General features: G+C 37.4%; 1 protein-coding gene across 5 annotated transcripts in view; it reads left to right on the top strand.

Moving 5' to 3' along the window:
* LOC134546213 (uncharacterized) overlaps window positions 1–25,044 on the top strand; it is a 720,520-nt gene that overhangs the window by 518,298 nt on the left and 177,178 nt on the right. For all 5 annotated transcript variants that reach the window (XM_063388829.1, XM_063388828.1, XM_063388825.1 and 2 more), the window contains 3 exons: window positions 4,836–5,084; window positions 15,600–15,728; window positions 18,398–19,361. In XM_063388829.1, coding sequence (XP_063244899.1) covers window positions 4,836–5,084; window positions 15,600–15,728; window positions 18,398–19,361 — 1,342 coding nt within the window. The remainder of the gene's footprint in view (window positions 1–4,835; window positions 5,085–15,599; window positions 15,729–18,397; window positions 19,362–25,044) is intronic.

Genomic DNA, 25,044 nt, shown 5'->3' with positions numbered 1-25,044 from the left:
CCTATTATCTGTTTTATGAATCACATTATGTTTTATTTAAATTTTTGATAAATATGAAATATTTGCATTCAGGCCATATTTTCATACTGATCTGTACGTCTACCCCGAACAGTACATTAAATAAGAAAGAATTATTCCTATCGTTTGTAAGAAGTATTAAATATTTCTAACATTAAAATTAACAAACTGATATGTATGAATAATTCTATGAGAGTGTATTTTAGTAACCTATGTTGTGTGAACCGCATGGGAAAGAGATCAAATAATTTAATGTAGGCTAGTATTCCAAGACACAAATTAGGGTTCAGGTGTTGAATCTGCTACATCTGTACCCCAGCTTTATTCCTTATGCGCATTGCCACTCCAGAACCCTTAAATAGGACACAGTCAGTCCCTTATTTTCAGGGGATGGATTTTGGTGTCCTATCCATGACATATATGTTGCACAAACTTCTGCGCAATCGCAGAGCTCGCTTTTTTGATGATTTGGCGGGCCCGCGTCAGGCGGTATACACTCGAATTCGTTAATGTTGGGGGACATACCAAGCGTATTGGTTTGTCAGATGAAACTTTATGATAGCAAAAATTTCCTGGAAAACATTTTATATACTTTAATAATAATAAGCAATAATCCTTACTTAAAACATACTTGAGAAAATTACAATAAAAATCTTCAATACCCCCAGTTTCTTTTACGTTCAGGCCTATATATCTTAACTCGGTAGCAGAGTGGTAACGTGCAAGACACATAGAAGCAAGAGTGTGGTTGGTAAAACGTTGCAAACTCGACAGTGGGAAAATATTTTAATTGTTTTATAAAACGTATTATAAAATTATGTACACTATAATGCATGTAAGATAAATTTAATAATATTTTTTAAATAATTGCTATTACATATATCACAATCCATCGACGGGTTCTGTTACTTCACATAGAAAGGTCTATGGCCCTTAGTTTTTTACTTTATGTAGAATTAAAATATATAATCACAATAAAAATCATCACATGTATTTGTGCGCGTAAATAATTAATTTTGCATCTTCTGTGCTGTGAAATATTTTTCAGTTACCAAATGTTGATAAGAATTAAAATAATACATTAATACCATTCATCCTGTGTAAACCAGACACTGATTTTTGTTGTCTTCCTTCACTCTCATGTACCGTAAACACAAAACAAAATGCTGTAAAGAGACACGTCAAGTAGCGTGCTCGTTCTGCAATGCCTAACTGTTTCTAGCCTCACGCAAGGCACCGTTTATTAAAACAGCTGCGATCTGTACCTTTACTGTTTACTGTAGTTGTAATATATTTTGGGCACGTTCTGTAATATGGCCTGGAGTTAGGTTATGGTTGCATCTCGACCTGGCAGTGATTATTTTACACAACCGAGAAAAACAAATAATAATGCTCTTTAATTTAATACGTAATATTATAAACACACATTTTATAATCTTTTCTACCATAGTTTCGATAGGTTACTGTTCCAGCGAGCTGAGCTATGGGAGTTATTTGTCAAAACGCAAATTCCTTCACTCACTAGCATATTGATTGACTACTTGAAATTTTAGAAGTGTTTCCATACTTAGTACCTCTGGCCTGCACATCTTTTTCCTGTATGCTCATAAAAACAATCTGGCTTTGCTAGACTTCCGAGCCTTTGATAGCTACACTTTTTCTGGCGAGTTGCGAACCTCAGTTTTGGGACAGCTCCACAGGAAGTGGAACCCCCCACCCCCTGCACTCTTCCCTATTGTTGTCAGGCTCGGGCAGAGTCCTGCTCCCAGCAGGGGTCAGCTTAGCAGCTCCACAGGAGGGAGGGCTCTCACTGTCTACACCTCTTCTTCTCTTCTCTACCTCCCACCATGTTTCCCGCGCGACGATCATCTTTTTTGCCCAGCAATGTGTGCATTACTTTAGAAATATATAATTTTCATCAAATATCTCGATTTTGACAGTGAAGACACAGAAAGAAATTTATTTTATAAGGTTCACACTATGTTTCCAATGAAAAATATTTATGAAATATTCAATTAGAACTTCTGAAAATCACGCTGAAAACAGCTCAGAAATAGTACTTTCAATGAGGGATAAAACGTATTTAATCCAAATAATTAAAAAAAAATTATTTACTAAGAACCTTCCTTATACCTTTCTATATTTATCAAAAATTTTTATTTCTTTTCAGTATTAAAATTACGCCATTGAGACTTGGAACCGCGAGACCCTGCATCACACAATTTTAGCAGCTGTGATGAATCCTCTAATAATGAAACTGTTTGTCTTTTAGTTTAATACATAATTTTTGTTCCATGTTAGTATTTATACTAAGAATATAATACTGCCAAATTTTAAATCCTACTAATACTAATGAAATTCATAACTTTGAGAAATAAAATTTGCAATTATATAAAAGCATTCTATAGTTATCAAAAAAATTGCATGCTTAGTTTTAAGAGCATATATATTTTATGTACAGTAAAACCTTTATACTAAAAAAAAATGCTAATACATTTATATTGTGATAGCTAGAAAATTTGTTGGATTAAAAAAAAAAGATGAAATAAAAAGGTTTCTAACTTGCTCTACTACATATCAGTTTAATAATTTTCAGCTCAATTTTGATAACATTGCAATTTATTATTTACTTGTAAGTACAGTGTGCATAAAATCTTTTAACAGTAATTTTGTTTTCTTATAAAACTTAGTTTACCTAGTTATATTTTTTCTCTTACTAATATTACTTTTATTTTTATATTTTATGATGGATTAGTTAAAACATGTCAGTACTTCTCAACTATACAAGATGATTGTCAAAAATACATTGAGTTAGTGTATTTTCAAAATAGGGTTTTTACCCTTGTTTATCAAGCTTTTATTATTATTATTATTATTATTATTATTATTATTATTAAAAATATAAGTTTTCATCTGCCTGGTGCTTTTGAAGTCATTTTGAGTTTACTTCAGCGTGTGTGCCATTTGACAGTACAACATTTTGGTTGGCTCTCCCCACCACTTGGTGCATCTTCCTAGTACCACACACCTCGGGCGTGGATGTGCGATGGTGCGCATCACATGTCCCTAGTTTTCTGCGTTAGGAGTGGAGGGGGGAGGTGGTCAGAGCAGTGTGTGATCTGTGTTTCATGCAGCATACACCTCAACACTCTTTGCTGTTTACAACCAGCTGAGAAGTATTGTGAGCTACTCTAGAAATTGGTCTTGTTAATTTCGATCATAGCAACTTTACTTTATACTACCAAATTGAAATTAAAAATATGTAATAATTAATTTAGGGCTTTTATAAAATTTTGGCAGACAATGCTATAAAAAAAAAAGTGCCTCCCATCTCTCCTTTTTTAGGCTATGCTTCTGTTCTTTTATTCAAGAAGACAAGACTGGTGTAGTTTACTTTTTGTCAGCTTTTAAAAATTGTAAAAGAATATCTGTATTTAAAGAGTGCATAGAAAAAAACCTCATGCTATTGGGTTATAAAGCCCTAAAGCCCTAATTATTTACATTTAGCCACTTGCTTCTTATGTCTTCATTTATAACTATCATTTTTATCATGCATCTATTGAAGTATTGTTTTTTTTTATTGCTATATTTAACATTTCTAGGGGGTGAGAAACAATTTAAAAAAAATCTATATCCAATGGTTTATTCAACTAGAATTTTTCTTTAATTTAACTTTAAAAAATAAATTACACCTAAATCACCTATTAGTATTTAGTCATAATTGAAAATTTAAATTCAGATTACCACAATTTAGGTAAAAGTGTTCAAACATTTTCATTTATTTTGTTGCTGTCAATTAAAACATTCTGTAAATAGTTGAGAAGGGCTGTCAAGTGTAGCTAGGGTTATGTTGGTGTTGCCGAAATGTAGCATGTCCTTCATACTTCATGCAGGTTGGCACACTTCCTTGGTGTCGTCGCTAGCTAGTTTTATAGGTAATGTACTGCACTAACTGCATGCTCCATGTGAATAAGGCAGAATAATTGCTTCTTGGTTAGTTACTGTTAGCTTTGTGACACGTTGTGAGTTGAAGAAATGTATTTTATGTAATGTGTATTTCAGTTTTTATCTTTGCATGACTTAAGTGAATGTAGTTGTAAAATGGCTTGAGATTGAAAAACTTTCATACATATATTGTGATGCACATAGTATTTTCAATAAAATGCATACATAAGCAAAATAAAAATGCAATATCTCATTCCTGTAGCAAAAGTACATTGACTAAAATCCATTCAGCTTTTCACCATTCACGTATCATTGTGGTGAATTTCGTGCATTTTCAATGGTAGAAATTGTGATCACAACAAAATGCATTGTGTTAGTTTTCCAAAATTAATGTTCGTACAAAAGTGACTACATCGAAAAATTGGTTTTTCTATCCCAATGAAATGGAAATTATGTAACTTCACATTTGAAAAAAAAAAAATATATATATATATATATATATATATATATATATATATATATATATATATATATATATTTCAAATGTGAAGTTACATAATTTCCATTTCATTGGGATAGAAAAACCAATTTTTCGATATATATATATATATATATATATATATATATATATATATATATGCATGCATTAGTTTCAAGTACTGGCTTTTATTTAAAGGAATGTTTACTATTTATAATTTTTGTAGCTTTACATTGCTATTAGTATTGCATTTGAGTTATTTTTCTGAATATTTTGAGCATTATTCTGTATGAAGATTTATTTTCATTGGTTATGTTTAGTCTTGCACTGTTGAAGACGTCTTCATTTCATTTTTCTCCTTGGTTCTGTGCATGCCGTGCTGTGGTTCACGTAGAGGGTAGAGACGAGGAGGATCCGTCGAAGCTCACGCTTGCCGAGCGGGTGAGGCTGTTCAACCAGAAGATCAAGGAGGAGACTCTCCCGAAGGCGGCGGACGCCCCGCTCCAGCGGCCGCTGGCGCGGAAGAGGGTGGTGTCCTCCCGTTTCAAGACACAGCCCGTCACCACGGACGAAGTGGACAATGCTCAGAGAATCTCCACGCTTGCGGCGACCTTGACAAAGCCCCCGGATGATGAACTCCTAGGTTGGGCCTTGATCCTCCAGCTTTCGCCATTGTACAAAAAATATTTTCTTTGTGTTTTTGTAGTTATCACATCTAGATTTAACAACACAGTTTTTGCAGGACAAAAAATTTTTTCTCATTTTTAAAATTATTTAAATGCACGTGGAATTAACCAAAATGTCATGCCTGGATGTGGTGCCCGTATTCTGTACACTGCCCATATTTTCTCCTACATGTAGGCAATAAGAAAACTTTAAAATATATAGAATGTTTTCCATAAGACATAGTTTTGACAACAGACGTTTCACAGTCACACAAGTGCAGGCAGGCCCCCCCATAGCATTGAATATATATAGTGTATAGAAGTCGCGAGCCCAGGTTAAATTTTCTGGCCGGTTTCGCAGAAGAATTGTTGTAGTAGGAAGCTCCGTCGCAGCGATCGCTTCAATCGCTGGGTATAGACAGCTCATGCCCCTAGCGATCTTAGGAAGTACTAGGTTAACCAGCCAGTCACCCTCCCATAAACGGGAAGCTGGTATCAGCACTGTTCGGCGACCTTGACGATAAGTATTCCTTACCACTGCCTTTGAGAGCCACGAAACCCCAGGAGAAGTCAGTTACTGGAATCACTGTATGGAGGGATTGTGTACCCTAGTAACGTGAAAATTAGCCCCCAAGAACTTAGTATCAGGCCCACAGTCAGTGTTGAGTTTAAAATATGATTTAATTTAAAAGTTGAATACCTACTTATTTTAACTTTATTCTGCATTGATAATTTTATAATGCCAATCATTCTGAAGGGTAAGAAATGTGCGTACATGGGTTTCATAATACGAGGATCAGTTCACGAGGCACATCAATGTTCCGTTTTCCAGTTAAAAATAAGGACAGTAAAGTTGTGAATTATAACTTGCCAATTTTGTTTTACATTATTTATAAGTTAGATATTGTGTAAAAAAAAGTAGACGCGAGTATGCGAGGAAAGTCCTAATTATTTAATATGAATTAGTAAAGAATTCTTTTCTTTTATACTGTATTTAAAATATCCACGTTTTAATTACTTAAAAAAAACTTATTAGATTACAGCAACCACATATTTTTAATTTCATCATTTTGAATAAAACCGAGTGAACACTAGTTTAATTTCGATGTAAATTTTAATAAACGCAAAGTTTTAGCCAAGTATTACCCACTTCATCTGTTTCACATAAAATGCATTTGTTTGGCAAGCGTTTCAACAAAAATTTTAAGATCGATTGCAAAATGTGCTTAAGAAATAACTAAATAATTAATTATTTGTGAGTAGATAGACTGCAGCTGCATTAGTATTTTTTTGTTTATTTACAATGATCGCTGTCAAAAAACGTCAGAACATACTTCGTAAGTGGATTAGTGTAAGAAAAACATAAGTTCGAACTTTAGTTTTATACAAAAATAAAAACAAAAACTTGGTAAAAATTGGTCCACACAACCACCTCGGTACTTTTTTTAAGTAGATAAAACTTTTTAAAATGCATTGAATTCTATCGTTTTTACCTAAGTTAAGAACAATTTAAATTCCAAAATATTTTACTATGTATCCAGAAAAAAAATTAACATGGAAGACACTTATATTGAGATTCTAAAAAGTAGGTACTCATTTAAACACGAGGTGTAATATACTTCTAGCCCAGTCAAAGTATATTATGTGCTCAAATTTAATCCGATGTTTATGATTTTGTGTTACAATTGTTCAGTGGTCTGCCCGGAATGTCACATCAACAGTCCTGATAAATAGGAAATGATGTAATTGACATATTTTAGGCAAATGGATCAATCAGTACCACTTGTCGGCTATATGACTGTAGTAAGAATCCACCATAAAGAACAAAGTCAGCGTTCTCCAAGTCCAAATTCTCCTTTGTCACATCAAAAATGTACAGGGTTGCTTTCTTGCTTTTGCATATCCCAGCTTCGTCAAAGAGAGCTAAATGAAATGGAGCCAACTCATACTGCATATACATGATCAAGTCATCCTATTTTTCTTCACTTATCGTTATCCTCTGGAAAACTGACAAATGATAAATAAATGAGCTATTGCAATAATTGAAAGTAATAGTGTAGCTAGTATTCGCCAGAGGGAGAGCTTGATCTTTTCATGACAATGCTTGATTAGAATTTTTCCAACATTACTCTGTATTGATTGCTTGCCAATTACTATAGCATTGAAAAAGGTAACTGTGGCATCCCCTACTAGTCCAGTTGCTATAGACATGATTTGTTGTGATCCAGGAAATGGTGGGTGATTATTTAGCTAAGCAGAGATCTTATATTAATCTGTGGCATCCTTACTTCTTCGAGATTGTCAAAAATCAAGTTCAAAGATATAAAATTAATACAGCATAACTCTTCACAGATGAGCAGATGCTGTTGCAGTCATCCCCAAGGTCCATTCGCTCAAGAAATTATCAGTGAATCCTCGTCCTCGTGTGAGGCTTCCAACAATTTTCATGTTACGCATTTAAGTCTGTTCTGTGGTCTGTCTGACCAAACGCTATCAGTTCTTTTCTTTGAGAAGTAACCCTGATATGCAAAAATGTTGAATTATGGGGTCATCATGGACTCTAGCTTAAACATGTCTTGTAAAGTCAAGTGACAGCATTTGGCATATGAGTGGCACGGTTCATAAATACAGTTGCTGTTTGGTCATACGAAAAAATGGACTGTATTACACCGATGACCAACATCACATGTACGGCAAAACAGATTGGTACCAAGTGTACCCGAAACGACGTCTTACCGGCCAGACTCCATGATGACGACTGGTTACATCCGCCTGCCGCCAGGGACACCAACTGTAGAAACTTGGTAGCCGGATGTGTTGCCAACTCACACAGTGCATGCAGTGAGGGCGGGAGATTTAAAACACAGGAAATGTCCTCGTCTACGCACTAGTGTGAATCAATAGCTAGGAAGTCCTAAGTATAGTTTTCTTGCAGAGCACCATACCGCACTGAACCATAAAAGTCACACACTGAATTTCATTAATTACATATATACACGATCAAACATTTCCGCCCACCTTGAAATAATCCATTTCAACACATGTATGGGAGTGGGCACAATTTTACCAATGCACGCTTGATTGGCCCGCTAGACGTGCGCACAGTAGCGACTCTCACCACTCCGTCCCTTCCAGGGTGCAGTTCCGTGACACGCCCCAGACGCCACTGAAGGGGTGGGAGTCTTTCTTCTTTAAGCAGTACGAGCTGGTCGAGAGCAGGACCATTTCCCGGCTCATGCCACTTCTGACGTTGCTGCAGGGTATGGAGGTAGTCACGATGCCAACGATGCCACAAGTCCTGCTGGAGACGCTCGACTAGTTGCCATCTCTGTAGACGATTAAGTGGAACATCTCTCAGATCAGGTTCAGGTAAGGCAACTAAAGGCTCCAAAGTAAGAAAATGGCCAGGGGTTAGCGCATTAAGGTCGTTAGGATCGCTACTCACAGGGCACAATGGTCTCGAATTGAGGGTGGCTTCGATCTGTACTAAGACAGTGTACATCTCTTCAAAAGTCAGTACCTGTTCCCCAATCACTCGTCGTAAATGTGTCTTGAAGGATTTAACTCCAGCCTCCCAAAGACCTCCAAAGTGAGGAGCCGCAGGGGGATTGAAGTGCCAGCGAACACCGAACTGGGACATAGAGTTTGCAACGGTTTGTTGGTGTGCAGCAGAAGACAACAGTTCGGCCAATTCTTTCAGATGATTATTCGCACCGACAAAATTGGTACCACAGTCAGAGTAAATGTCTGAGGATCTACCTCGCCTGGCTATGAACCTGCGATATGCTGCCAGGAAGACATCAGTGGAAAGATCTGAGGCCAACTCTATATGCACCGCCTTTGTTGCACAACATACGAATATACAAAGAAAAGCCTTAACCACAGGTGCCCGCCGGACTTTAGCCGCTTTGATCAAAACGGGACCAGCATAATCCACCCTGGTATGAGCGAATGGCTTGACTTGTTGTACCCTCATAGCAGGAAGATTACCCATAGGGGGTTGCCAAGTTGCCGGTCTCTGTCTGAAGCAACGGAAACAGTGGCGCAGGCGACGAGTGATGGCATCCTTGTCTCCGAGAATCCAAAATTGTTCCCTGAGGATGCCTCTAAGCGTCTGCACACCAGGATGGTTATTCTTTTCGTGGTAGTGGGTAATAAGGTCAGTCAATGCACTAGACTTGGGCAACAACACAGGATGCTTTTGCTCAAAGGGAAGCTTTGACTCAGACAGCCGGCCGCCCACCCTTATCAGCCCATGCTCATCAAGGAAGGGGGCCAACTTTCGAAGCTGAGGACTAGGGCGACGCTGTTTCTTGAGAGCCATGATATCATTACTAAAGAAACTTGCCTGAACAAACAATAACCAAAATTCCAATGCCTTGTTCATGTCCTTTGGGGTAAACTCATCAACGATCCGGCTCTGTCTGGAGGTGCGACAGTTGAATACGAAACGAAAGATTAATGAAGTGATTCTCAACAGCTTGATCAACCGACTGACACGGAGCAGCAAATAAGAAATTGACAGACCTGAAGCAACAGTAGTGAAGGTCACAGACTTCTGTTCCAGCAGGACTGGATCCACTTCAGTAACACCTGGAGAGCTTGAAGGCCAGTGGTGAACAGACTCTTTCAGCCACACCGGGCCTGTCCACCACAAGTGATGTTCCAGAAGCTGCGCTGGTAGTAGACCTCGTGAAGCACAGTCTGCTGGATTTTCCGCTGACGGTACATGCCTCCACCAGGCAGCATCAGTGAGGTTCTGAAGTTCGCTCACTCGATTCGCTACAAAAGTTTTCAAATTGTGAGGAGATGACCTTACCCATGCCAACACTACCTGCGAATCAGTCCAGGCTGTCACCAAGGACACAGTGATGTTTTCTGTATAACTCTGAGTGATATGGCTGAGTAACCAGGCAAGGAGTAGGGCACCACACAGTTCCAATCTTGGGAGTGACTGAACCTTTAGAGGTGCTACCTTTGACTTCGCCATCAACAGATGGATCTTAACTTCATCAGGGCCAAGAACACGCAGGTAGACGACTGCTGCGTAGCCAAGCTCAGAGCTGTCTGAAAAACCATGCAACTCTTAACGGCAACAGTTTGACCCTCTTATACATCTGGGAATCATTATGGATGACAACAGGGGTAGATCCTTGTGAAATAGGTTCCAGCGATGTGCCAGATCTTCAGGAAGATCACTATCCCAGTCAACAGTTTTCAACCACAGGACTTGCAGCAGATGCTTAGCTACCATTAACAGCGGACTAAGCCAGCCAAGAGGATCAAAGATTTTTGCAACTGTAGACAATATGGTGCGTTTGGTGGCACGAATGGAGCTACTCTTAATCTTGTACACAAACATGTCAGAGACTGGGTTCCACTGAAGCCCTAACACCTTTACAGCCAACTGACTATCAGGGTCAAGACAAAACAACTGTGGCACTTCCAAATCTTCAGCTGGCAACCAGTCAAGTAAAGCTGGGTGATTACTCAAAAACTTTCGCAGTCTGAACCCACCTCGTTCAAGGCATGAAATCAATTTGCGCTGGATTTCCAATGCAGAGCTGACAGACTGTGAGCCTGTCACGATGTCATCAACATAGATGTCTGCCTGCAAAACTTTAGACGCCAAAGGAAATGCCACAGATTCATCACAAGCTAGTTGTTTCAACGTGCGAAGGGCCAAGTAAGGAGCTGCAGACACACCAAACGTTACTGTCTTCAGCCAATAATCTTCAATAGGGTCGGTGTCAGCAAATCTCCACACTATACGCTGGTACTCCTGATGCTCAATACAAACACCGATTTGGCGGTACATCTGTTTTATGTCTGCTGTAAAGGCAACCATGTGCAGTCGGAAGTTGGACAAAATTTCAACAATATCACGTTGCAACTTTGGGCCAGTCAGCAAGTTGTCGTTCAGGGATAATCCATTGGACGTTTTTGCAGACGCATCAAAGACTACACGTAATTTGGTTGTTGAGCTCTCTGGTTTTACTACAGAGTGATGCGGTATGTAGTATACCTGTTTCGAATGCACCTGTTCGGGGGGAATCTTTTCCATATGCCCAGCTGTCAGATAATCCGTCATGAACTCAAAATACATGCTCCGCAGTTGAGGGTCTCCTCTGAGACGTCTTTCGAGCCCAATCAAACGACGAACTGCTTGAGAACGAGAGGTACCTAATTCCGGCTGCGAGGCACGAAATGGCAGACACACAGTATAACGACCCTCGCCATTCCGGGTATGGCTGTCAACGAATGTCCTTTCACAGATGTCATCATCAGGAGAACAATGCCTTGTGGCCGGAAATTCTTCCAACTCCAAGAATATTCTCATGGTGTCCTCTAACGGAGGGAATAATGTGAAAAGTGAAACACAAAATGACTTAGAGCACTGAGGTGGCTCAGAGGGCACCCTTCCCATTAAAACCCAACCGAATACAGAGTCAAGAGCCATAGGTGGGCCACTGAGCTTGCCTCCAGTGAGCAGTTGGGGAAAAAGGTCAGCGCCGATGAGCAAATCGACAGGGCCAGGTGTGTCAAACGTAGGATCTGCAAGTTTCAGGTTAGACACTGCCCTGCTAACTTCAGGTGACAACTTTACACAAGGCAGATCCGCAGTTATCCGAGGCAAGACGAAGACATCCAAGGCATATTGAGGCCCAACCCCACCAACAGGAGCAATAACAATGGAGGCAAAGGCTCGAGCGATATTGACAGGTGTGCTTGACAAGCCAGTGACTGGCAGGTGCGCCTTAATACGAGGTAAACGTAGCCTCTGCATGCACTTCTCTGAAATGAAACTAGCTTGGCTAGCGGAATCCAACAGGGCCCTAACTGTACATGCATTCCCTGCAGAGTCCAAAACCGCAACTTGAACTGTTGATAGCAGAATGGTGTGTTCTGAGTTAGTAACTGCTGACATAACTGCTGGAAGAGTAGACACACACTGATCTGGTGATGAGGTGGCCGACACGTCATTTTTGTCAGAACAAGTCTTCTGTACAAAGTGTAACAGGGTATGATGTTTCTTACCACAAGTGCGACATGATGTAGATGGGCAGTTTTTTGACTGGTGAGACTTTCCTAGACAGTTCAAACACAATCTATGTTTCTTTACTATTTCAAAGCGATCACTGGGAGTCATACATCCGAACTCAGGACACTGGTGCAAGGTATGTGATGAGTTGCACAAACAACACTGTGATATATATGAATTGACAACAAAGCTGGATGAATTATGATTCTTGGGCATAGAAGAGGACTGCGGCCTTTGGTTCAGTAACTGTGGCCGCACAGGCTTGGAGCGAGACGAACCAACCAATTCCTGGGCCCTACAGTGTTTTTCAAGGAATGCTCCAAAATTTTCAAGTTTAGGAAACTCATGGCTCAAACTAAGTTCCCACTCTCCCTGCAACTTGGGATCCAACCGCCTTGACAGTATCGGTAAAAGGATCATGTTCCAATGCTCCACTGGAGCTCCCAGTGCCTTCAAAGCAGCAAGGTTTTCTGAGATGACATTAAGTAGCTGGCGAAGTGACTTGGGGGTTTCGACAGATGCTGAAGGTGCATTAAACAGGGCCTCTACATGAGCGGACACAATCAACCTTTTGTTATCATATCTCTTTACAAGCAAGTCCCATGCAACTTCGAAGTTTGCTTCTGACAATTCTAAAGGCTGAATTATGCCAAGAGGTTCACCAGAGACAGCACCCTTTAAATATGCCAACCTTTCAACAGAGGACAACCGAGAGTTCTCCGTGACAAGTGTCATAAATAAATTTGCAAAATTAGGCCACTTCTGGGGAGTACCATCAAAATGAGGAAGATGAATCTTCGGCAAAGCAACATTCAACTTACGGCCATTTGAAGTCTCGCCAGCGGAGGTCTCCAGCAGGTCTGGTTTACTGTCCACAGCGTCTACAGCGGCCATCACACTGTAGTATTGCTCTTCAAACGTCATCATACGCTGCAGGTGCAGTTCTGCATTATAATCCTCGAGGTCAGCCGATGCTGCTTCCACTGTGATGTAGTCTGCATCATACGACGTTTTCACGGCAGGCAAATCACGGACGGTAGCTAACAATAACTTCACCTTTGAAACATCACTTGCCGCGGCAATTGAGAGATCGCTTGCACGTTTCATACGACCTTCTGCGAGACGTAACCGCAATGCTGCCGCCTGAGCACCAGCCATAATTGAGGTTAAGTACAGTAAACCAATCCACGAGGCAATAAATCGGCGAAAGTCTACTAGGCAATGTTTAACAAGATGTCCGCGAATGCGAACAACATTTCGAAAACACGTGCTCACTCGCGCACTTTGTTAGGTTAATTCGTTCACGAGACACGCACCGGCAAATTATTAGCCTCACTAACACAGCATAACAGAGAATCTGAACGGTAGACGGCGTGGAATATCAAACAACTTTACACGAAGCGGAATTTAACGAAACAGCGGGCCGATAATACAAATAAATGCCCGCGTGGCAAACGATAAAACGCACAACACAATAACTTGCGCACTATACGAAAATAACTGGAAATATCCGGCCCGGAGGACCAAAATGTTTGGTCATACGAAAAAATGGACTGTAATACACCGATGACCAACATCACATGTACGGCAAAACAGATTGGTACCGAGTGTACCCGAAACGACGTCTTACCGGCCAGACTCCATGATGACGACTGGTTACATCCGCCTGCCGCCAGGGACACCAACTGTAGAAACTTGGTAGCCGGATGTGTTGCCAACTCTCACAGTGCATGCAGTGAGGGCGGGAGATTTAAAACACAGGAAATGTCCTCGTCTACGCACTAGTGTGAATCAATAGCTAGGAAGTCCTAAGTATAGTTTTCTTGCAGAGCACCATACCGCACTGAACCATAAAAGTCACACACTGAATTTCATTAATTACATATATACACGATCAAACAGTTGCTATAGGAAATAGGTTTGAGATAAAATGTAAAAAAAAAGTTTTCTTTTAAGGTTAATATATTACGAGATATTTCTTTGAAAATTAAAAACAAAAGCTTTTTTTTTTTTCTTTTTTTTCTTCCAAGTTTCTGACTCTACCTCACTTCCTATTCAACAGGACTTTTGAGTTTAATTCCCCTGGACACTACTAAATACGTGTAAAGTGTAACAAAAATATCAGATTTAATTTGACTACGAGCGAAATTTTAGCATATTTTGACTGGGCTATTCCTTCATTAAAACTATTGCTATTGGCAGCAAAGAGAAGCGATCCCAAATAAACAACTGCATTATCTACAGTGCAGCCTTGCATTATATGCATGGTAGATGCCCGACTCAGTATTAATGGCAACATTTGCCTTTCAGCAGTACCATAGCTGTATTTTGCTGGAAACTGAATGGCTATTGGTTTAATTGTATGTACACCATCTGTGCCGAAATAAACACAGACTGATGGAATGTCCGTGTCATACATTTAATCACGCCGGAAGAGTTGCTAGATGATTTCAGATATAGTACCCACATTGCCATTAACGAACCCCGGGTACTTTTTCACCATAATCCGACTTTGGAAAAACACTAAATCAAAAAGAAATTATTTTAAAAATTTTCACAATTTAAGGGCCTTCCCTCTCCGGGCACATTTTCCACCATGATTCGACCGTTTGGATCGGAATCTCTCCAAATTGATAAAGCAATAATTTTCAAATCTCCAAAATTTTGTTTTTTAACTCCCCCCCTCCCTCCCTCTCAGGGGCACAGTCAACCCGGGGGAAAATTTACACCATGCCCCGACCTCATGGATACATAAAAAGCATGGTTATTACTACCCATAGCTTGAAATTTTTTTTTTTAACTCGTGAGACACCCACCCTCTCACTCCCCCTTAACTGTCACAAAATATTTGTCAGAGGTTCTTTATATGTATACAAAATTTCAACACATTCGAATCTCGAAAATTGTTTAAAAATTGAAGGGAAAGATTTTATTACTTAGTTCACTCCATTCATTTCTTCATTCATACATTAATATTCATTCATGTCAAGATTATAAAAGCATGGTTATAACTATGTACTGTATTGCTAAATGTATGGTGTGATGAGAAGAGTAATCTTTTGTATACTTAACTCAATCTTAACTTTTTGCATGCTTTTTTTTAATTTATAGTTTATTTGCATTCTATTAGTGTTTCTTAAGTTTTGCTCTTGCATGTATTTGGTTGGCGAATGTTGAAAATGTTATTAGCATTGTATTTAGTATTTTTTTTATGCTAAAAATGTAAAGTTTTTATTCTTGATACTAACTCATCACACAAAAAATAAATCACTATTATACTAACTGTATTATAAATTTTTAAATTATTTGACTGATTTTTAATGAATAACATAATGTCCTACATAAAACTGTAGATAAACTCTTTAAAAACTTTTGCTATTTGTATTTATTTAAAGTTTATTCACTAACTTGCTTTAGGGTTACATGATTTTAATTTTAACTTTTTTTACAGGGTCATTGTCAGCAAAAGCCGTCAAAGAAAAAATATATGAACATGCATCCAAAATCTTGAGTAAGCAAAAATTTGACTCTAGTAAGAAGACTTATCGTATTGCAACAAATGGAGATGAAAAACCAAAAGGTTTGTGGCCTGAAAATCTTATTTCGCTCGTAAGAAGGTAATTGGTGTGTAGTTCGTCACTTGAGAAACACTGCCTAGGTGCCTTTTTTTTTTCCAATTGAAATATAAGCATCTAGCATTTTCAAACAAAGTGAATTCACTAAAAAACCAACTATGTGTTGCTGTGGTTTTTTCTAACACCGGCTATCATTTAGTTCCACCATGGTACATCAAGTTATTAAGCTGTCCTGAAAAATTTGCTTTTTGTAACATAGACAGTGTTTCTTAAGCGATGGTTACAGGTTTACAGTTCCAAAATCTTTGGCAGGTTTTTTTTTAGATTAAATTTTTCAGTTAAGTAATCTGTCCATTTACAATGTGTGGTTACGCTGAAAATCTTTAGATATAATTTTAGCTGTCAAAGCTTTATTTTTAAATTACTACCAACAAGCTTGGAAATGGTTAGGGTGCAATTATGTCAAATCACCTTCACAATTAAACTTTTTAGTTGTACAAAAAAAATCATAATCACAGTATTGCTGTTAGTGCTGTTTCACCTTTAAGTAGACTACTACTTCCTTCCACAGCACCCCGAGGGCACCCCACATATTCTGTAAAAACATTCAGTTATAACAAACTGACCTAACTTCAATCTTCCATGCAAAGTACTGAACAAACTCTGTATAATAATCCTGAGCCACGAGTGTATGAAACCTACTTGGCATCAGTCCCAAAAACAAATAAAACCACAGAGGCAGACTTTTATAAATACTCATCAAATATCTAATATTCTATTGCTCTCGAAACAATTCTATGGACTCTAAAATTGTCATTCCTGTCATCTATTCATTGACTGTTTTCTAAAGTTGTGACTTTTCATTCAGTAAAAAGGCTGTCTGCACTGATATTTTGAAAATTTTGTCTTAACTTTTTGTTTTGGAGGGGGAGAGGGGGCACATCTCTCTGTATGCCACTGCGTCCACCACTGCATAGACACTTAGATATTTGTAATATGGCATTTTCCTTGATAACTTAATATGGTATTTAAATTAGTCATTAATTTATCTTTTATTGTTTTCTCAAAATAAGAAAATAATAAACAAATATAAACAATCCTTTAATGCAAAGATGCTTAAGTCATAAAACTGAGTACAAAATTTAAAAAATAAAAATTGCTATTTAAAAACAAAAGTTATTCAATTTTTGCATTTGCCAATATCTTATAACAATTTGATAAATATAATATAATAATGTTTTCAGATTTTTAGATCAGGTTTTATTTCAATACTTTTTATTTAAATTTGTATGGTAAATCTCTTGTTTAAATGACCTTTTCATTGTCTTAACAGCGTATAGACCTGGTTTTTTCTATTTACAGTGCTTAACATCTCGTTCTTTAAGTCTGTGTAATATAAAGCTGAACAGAATGGGGATATTGGGGATAATGAAATTGGCTATGGTATATTGTATGAAATAATTCCAGCATTTGGTTAGTGATGTGACAGTGGCAAGGTCACGATAGGCTTCAGATATTTTGTTTTTATGTTTATACACTACAAAACCAGTTAAGTACATTCTAAATAACATAATTAACCGTATCTGAGACTTAATTGTGGGGCAAACAAAACATTTTGTCATCGAGCCATAGATAGGGTACTGCTGTGTGCTGCAAAAACAGTAAATATTCAGAGTGACCCTAGACTATCTTCTGTCAACATAACAAAAAAAAAAAAAAACACAGGGTTACAAACTCAATGGCATACTTGAGTAAATAATTATTTTGAGGATTATCTATTTCCTAAATCAACTTTTTATCTTATTAATATACTAATTATTATATATATATTTATATATAATATATTATATTTATATTATATAATTATTAATATAATATATTAGATACTTGAAAAATAGCATATTCTATAAAGCTTAAAATAACAATATTAACACTTTTTGAGACTATGTTACTGGTAATCACTGTTTTTTTTCAAGAGCATTAATTTATTTACTAATTTTTTTTATAATTTAAGACTAACTGAAAAACTGTGAGTGTAAATATTTTAAAAATATGTTTAGAATATGTACCACTAGATCACTTTGTATTTGTCTTAACTTTAATATCAATGTCAACAAACTTTCTTGTCATTGGGTAAGGTTTAGAAGTGTTTGTGCTACTTACCACATAGTCCACTATCGTTGTCAATGCAATATGTATGCAAAACTTTAACATGCACCACGTACATCAGTCTATAGTACGATTCCCAGTTAAGAAAAAAAGCTTTGGCAGTTGAAACAAGTTTTTTTTGGTGCTTTCGCAAAACTTGTCTGAATATGTAACTCTATAAAATCTCTTTAAAAAAAATTTTTTTTGAATGGTGTAAAAATATGTTTGAAAACATTATAACCTAACAATTGTCAAAAATTTTTTGAAATAAATTGGAATCTTTTTTTATAAATGGAAATTTGTAATCCTTAATTTATTGTGTAACAGAAAGTTTTGTACCAAAATTCAGTTCTCTAAGCTCAGGGCATGGAAAATAATGTATATTAAAAAAAAAATACCTCTAATTTTTTAGGTGTCTATGATTTTGTTTAGATTATCTGTTGTATCTTGTTTTAACAGAACTGTTAGTGCTTTGTAATTTTATGCTTTTTAATTAAATATAGTTAATAACCTTTGAAACTTTCAGGTATACTTAAGAACTCTAGAGAGGTTGAAACTAAAACTTTGGGCCAGAGCGACATTGTTGGTGATGATGACGAGGAGGAGGAGGAGGAGGAGGAGGAGGAGGATGATAATGACGATGAGTCTGGGAATGAAGTTAAGAGCATACTGAAGTTACCATCCTCAGGATCCACGTCCCCAACTGCTGAGCTGGAGGGCTTTAGACAGCTGAAGAGCGTCCTGAAGAAGGAGACGGACAAGGACCAACACTGCGAGGTGGTGTCAACGACAAACGAGCACCTTCGATCCATACTGAAGCAGGAGTCAAAGGACTGGAGCGCCGAGGACGGTGCTTTGCCTTCCAGCGCCGAGGACGGCTCTGCTCCTTCTGAAGAAGAAGTGTCGGAGGGCAAGGCTCAGGCCGGCAAGACTGTCCATCTACGTGGCGGCAAAGAAATGGACCTGGTCAGCATCTTGCACGATGTCGAGGCCACGGCCAGGCAGCAGAGGCAAGCCAACAACTGTAACAGTGCGGACAGCCGAGAGAAGCTCATGAACCAGAAGAACCTGTCTCATGACGAAGAGACCAAGAGCGTGAGGCACTCCTACCAGAAGGCTCGTGTGGCGGAAATATCCAGCAAAACCATAAGTGAATCCTACAGCAGCAAGAAGATAGTATCCAATCACCAGGAATACAAGTCCTCGGTGCACCGCAAGGTTGACGCAAGACACTCCGAAGAGAGTCAGTCTGTGCGGAAGCTTGTGGAGAGTCCCCAGGGTGTGAAAGTGGTCTCCGGTTTGAGGCAGAGGAAGAGCTACGAGCACAAGCTGCACAGGCACCTGGACGAGGTCTCCTCTCAGAACGATACGACGCCGCCGACGTCGGATGGAGACACGTCTTCTTCTGGCGGGAGGGAAGTCCGGCAGATCATAAGCAGCGAGACTGTCTCGCGGAGGCGACAGCCACCCGTCAGCAAGTATAAAGCAAGGTAGGACACAGTGCTTCAGAATATATTATAAATAAAAATAACCATGATAATGGCCATCAAATTTGAAATTTAACATTAAAATTTATCTGCTAGTGGTTGAAATTGTAGAAAAATTCTTGTCTTCTGTACAAGAAACCATCACAGGCTTAAGATTTGCTGTCAGAACTTTCAAATTCAGCGGATGTCAATGCCATGTGGTTTTATGTTGAAAATATTGGTACTCCAACATACACTTTCTTAAAGTTAGTAAATGCTTAGTTAGAACTTAAGTAAAACCTATTAGAATGCATTAGTAATTACTTGAAGTAAAACCTATACAAGTGCACTTGTATTTAATCCAAGTGAAACCTATTTAAATGCACTAGATATTCATTATTTTTCACTGACTGCATTGCTTTGAGATTGTATAACCTAAAATTTTTATCTGCAGTCACCACGACACATGATTTTGACAGTTCTATTGGCAAATAAACCATATAATGGGGCTCAAAATTTTCTACTGCACAGCTTGGGTATTCAGTCAGTATGATAAGCAGGTTTGTTTAGAGGGAGTGTCAGGTGGGGCAAAATCAGGGGCCTAGATTACCAAAGGGGCTCTGGTTGAGTTTGGAGATTTTTTACTGCCAGAGTTTAACTTGATAGAACAAAAATTACAAAAATATTACTAGAATTCATACGAAACCTTAGATGCTATGGCTTAAGTGCAGATACAGTAAGTCCTCTATTTACGTCGTACCGATTTAAGTTGTTTCGGATTAACGTCGCTAATGTTTGAGTACTCATGTTTCAATTTAAGTTGTCGCCGATTCACAATAACGTCGTTTACAATGACCGTAAATCTTTATTTTAACCAAAACACCGTATATAATTTGTTTATAATTCTTTGTTTCCTTCGGTAGTTAATTTATGCTATGTAGCGTAAGCTACACGTTCACCGCCTTATCTTATCAAACATCATGAGGGACGCTTCCTGCTCTCCGCTGCTCTCCGCGTGGTGATGCAATACTACCAGCCCGCCCGCTCGGCCACCCATGTATCTCGCACGTAGAAGTGTTATCTACTTCCCGCAACGACACAGCATTTTCTCTTACCCCTTTTCGTCCAACTCCTTGGCACTTCAGTCGCTATGATATCATTGAGTTGGCCGGAGTTTTAAACGTTTAAAATGTTACGTAAAATGATATAATTTATATTGTTTGCGACGTAAATTTAAAGTAGTGTTTCTCATGAAAAATATTTTACATTGATTTTCATTAGAATTATTCCCGTACGTAAATTGTAAGAATTGCGCCGCGCTATTGTATAACCTCTTTTAGGTGTTTATTACTTCATGTGATTATTTTAAATCAAGGGCTCTCAATGTTTGTCATACTTATAGTACTTTTATTGTATGTATGCATTTCTTTTGACTTTGTTCTTACCAGCCTCCAAAAGAAAACAGTTGTTTTCTCCCGCGAATGACTCAAAGTAAAATCTGTGTAGTGCTAAACCACTTTGTATCCTTACACTTTGAATGCATTATGCGTTTATATTACGTACAGTATGTACTATATATCTGTTTTTATATTTCAATCAATAAAGGTAATAAAGCAGCTGGTTAAATAACCATTCTATATAGCTGAGAAGTACTAGTTGGACTTGTTTCCCACGCTGTCGGTTGTCATTTGCTGATAAAATTGCCCGTTGTCACGTCTGTATGCCAGCGCTTCCGGCCAACCGTGGGCCGTGGCCGGCCGGTGGCATGAAACATGGCTCATTTTGCGTAGTTTCTATTTACGTCGCGGTTTTCAGGAACGTAACCCCGACGTAAACCGAGGACTTATTGTAATGTTTAATCAGGGCCACAGTCAAGTGTACAGTCCTAAATTATTATTATTTTTTTACTCTGGTTCTACCGCAGTATCTGCCCCTGGGCTGTGGTTTTTCTCGACCGTGATCATTAGCCTAGGATTTGAACACAAAAATCAACTTGGTACAAAAAGGATACACACAAATAATTGGTTCATGTAACTCTTAACTGACTTAAATCAAAAAATTGAAAGCATGTATTCTCAAAAATAAACTTTATATTAAAAAAAATTATTTTGTTAGAAAGGTATTTATTTTCATGGAGTGTTTGCGAACGCTAGAAGAACCTCAATCATAAGCTGAGTATGAAGGGGTTATATTATTTACTATCAAAATTCAGACATCAATGTAAAACTTATTCCAGTCTGTATTTATAGGGATAAATAGTTGTGTGTATGATGTGAGTGAACAAATGTGGGGGACTGCCATTCGTCTGAATGTCTAGTTGTCCGAAGGTAATTAATACTGAAATAGGAGTTACAAAATCAGCACACGTAATCTGTACTAAAAATAAATGCTTGCCCATTACCACTTTATAAATTCCATTCTTTAATGGATTTGTCAAAAAATAAATATAATATGCACCTTACAATTTATTGACTATTGAATTAGTAAAAATGTTTGGAATCTTATCACACTCCTTACTTAAGGGCGCCGTTCGGCTAGAGCGTAAACGCGCTACGGTGTATATAGCATGTTGTTCTTGCTCAGAGCTGAGTGGCAACTTTAGGAATTATACTGTTGCTTGCCACCCTCGTCTCCTCTCCCTGCCCCTGCTCTTAGTACCCCCCCTTCTGCCCCTCCAGCACTGCTGGCCTAGAGATGACTGGAGTCTCCACCTCGTCATGCACCCAAATCGCTCTTTGCTTCTTAGTTCAGTTCTTATTTTAGTGGTTAATAGTAACGTGTTAACACTTGTAAGGTATTGTGTATATGTCACACAGACAATTGTGACCGCGAGTGTAAAAATAATTCTGTCTGAATCACTCTCTTAGAAATACATGTCTGGACACTACTTCACACAGACTGTTGATTTCAAAGTGATTGTTTCTCAGTTATTCGCAAAACTACTTGAAAACCTGTGGTGCCACCAGTACAGCTTTGCTGTAAATAGGCATTTTAATTTACAAACTTTAAATACCAAAAATGTTTAAATATTGAAATTTTATTTCATTTTTTCTGAATATTTTTTTAAAAAATTTTAATCGGTTAATAAATTAACAGCATTACTGCACCTGTGATGCGGGCAGTTTTCTTCAGTCACAAGGGTGTCAAAAATAGAACATTGGCAAACAGGCATGTTTCCATGCTGAAGTCAGTAGTCAGGATATTTGGAATATAAATAATTTAAAAAGCACATATATGCTACTAACGGCTTTTAAATTTTGTGATGTGATGATGGAATTTTTGACATTTCATTTTTAGTATGTTTGGTATAAAATCAAATAAATAAGTTTTAAAATCTGTTAAAAACAACCAAATTGTCATCTGAAACAAATCTAACTTAATGTGTTCAGAATGCTAATTCTTTATAGCAAATTATGTATTTAATACTCGTTAAGTCATCACGTAACAAAATAAAAATGTACTGTACAGCAAAAAAAAATTTCAAGGCAGCTGCAATAGAAAGTTGTCATTCAGCTTTCTTCGCAAGCACTTAATCACACAGTTTGGTCAGTATGACAAATGGAGTAAAATAAATCCATCCCTCTCAGCAGAGCCTACAGGATTAGGTAGATTTTGAAGTACTTATTGCTTCTAGAAATGTTCTGGAAAGTTCTATAAACTTCTGTAACATTTTAAGATCTTAATGAATATAACATCCTAAATGTTCTTCAAAATTCCAAATGGATTGATTAAACATTTTATTATATTCCATGCCACAAAACTGTTTTAAAATATTTAACTCAAAAGATCCAGTACTGAATAACATAGAATGAATTTCATATTATTACTATTAAGGTATTAATGCATTTTTGACCTTCAAATTCTGTTTTTCTTACCTTGCACTAAAAAGTGGTCACATAAATTTGCTTTCGACCAAGGATTAGGAAAATATAAAGATATTTAAAAGTAAATTTGAACGTATTTGATACGAAGTTTTGAATTTTTTTTCAACCCCTGTTTTTATGGTAAATAATTCTTCTCATCAAAATTTTTCAGTTAAGTTTTTGGATAAGGTTTAGGATTTTTGCAATACATTTAATGACTAATATTTATTATTAATAATTATTGGATTTGATAGTATATCCACTAAAAAAAATTATGATTATTTTTTTGTCTTTACACCATTCTTATTTCCACCCCTTGCAGGTAATGGCAGGTTACATAAAAATTTACCTTAGCTAAACTTTTTAACAATATTTAGAAAGTTAAACAAAAATAATAATGGCTCTATAGTGTACATGTATAGAAGTCTTGTGTATTTTATTATTCCCACATGAGGTTTTTTAACCCCTTGCAGTCTAATCAAAAATTGTTTTGGACCAAAGTTTTAGATAATTCTTAGAAAATTTACAATTAATTGTTATAGTTATATGTTTTACTATAAATAAGAAAGGATTTAATGGAGTACGTGGTTGTTTTTTAATATTCCTAGCCTTGTTATTGTCAACCCCTTGGGCAATTATTTGTCTTATCAAAAATTGTATCAGACAAAATTTTTGTTAAAATTATGAGATTTACAAACAATTCAAATGGATTTGATGGTGTGCCTAAGGAAGTAACGAATTTTTTTTCCTCTGAAGTCATGTTTTTCAACCCTTTGCAGTTATGGTTGGTCTTATCAAAAATGTATTCAGACAAATGTTGTTGGTATTACTCCTACGAGTTATATGTTCAAATGATGCAATATTTGTCATACTGTGGGGGTTATAGTGAAAAAGGCCATTTTCGTGATATTGGTGGGGTCAGAAAAGTGTAAATGCGTGTAAAGAGTAACTTAAATCCACCAGAATGATAACAGATGTACTTTTTATTTTTTTCCTTCACAAACAAAAATAAAAAATCACAAGTACTTTTTAAATGATTCATAGAGGTAAATGACTACAGTGTCTTTCTTCCAGCGACCAGAGGGCATCCTTAACAAAGTTAATTTATCAGAAAAATCCTAAAACATTACTTCCAAACTGATTTGCAAGATCAAATGGTAGCAAATCTGAGTAGAATTGTTTAACAGGAAAAATCGTACTAAGGCGGTAGGAATAGGGGAATTATTTTGAAAAACAGATGAATCACCAACTCACATTATACAACAAATATTTAATTTGTTTTAGTTTATCATTATGTTAAAAAGTTGTACCAAAACGTTTGTTTGAAACATTTTCAACATGGTTTTAAGTACTAAAAATTTATAACTTTCTTGGTAAGCATTGCATCAAATCCTTTAAAATATATTGTAACCATTCCAAATAATATCTAAAACAGTAAACTGAACATTCTTTAAAATTACTAACCATTTTTGTTTGGGGAAGAGGCCCGGTGGTAGAGTGCTTAGAAAACTTGCCTTCCACCAATTCCCGTTGGTGTCACTCAGATTTTTTTGCAAGCTGTGAAGGTGGCAGAAGTTGCCATATCTTGTCGGTTTTCTTGAGGTACTCCTATTTCCATCACCAGTTCACCCCATCTCTCCTTGCACATTCTTCAGGCTCGCCGGAACGACAGGTCTGCACCTCGGGTAGGGTTGCCGGCTGCTGTTAGTGTCGGCCCCATTTCATCCATTTAGACCCTGTCTCGGACGGGGAACAGGGTTTGTAACAGGTCCTCAATTTGTCTTTAATTGAATGGGGCCCTTAATAGTCTTAACATTTCACTAGGAATCCTTAAATCTTTTAAA

The sequence above is a fragment of the Bacillus rossius genome, chromosome 1, assembly GCF_032445375.1.
Source record: "Bacillus rossius redtenbacheri isolate Brsri chromosome 1, Brsri_v3, whole genome shotgun sequence".
Classification (NCBI taxonomy): Eukaryota; Metazoa; Arthropoda; class Insecta; order Phasmatodea; family Bacillidae; genus Bacillus; species Bacillus rossius.
The sequence above is the reverse complement of the archived record's forward strand: the minus strand, read 5'-3'. Positions and strand labels throughout refer to the sequence as shown.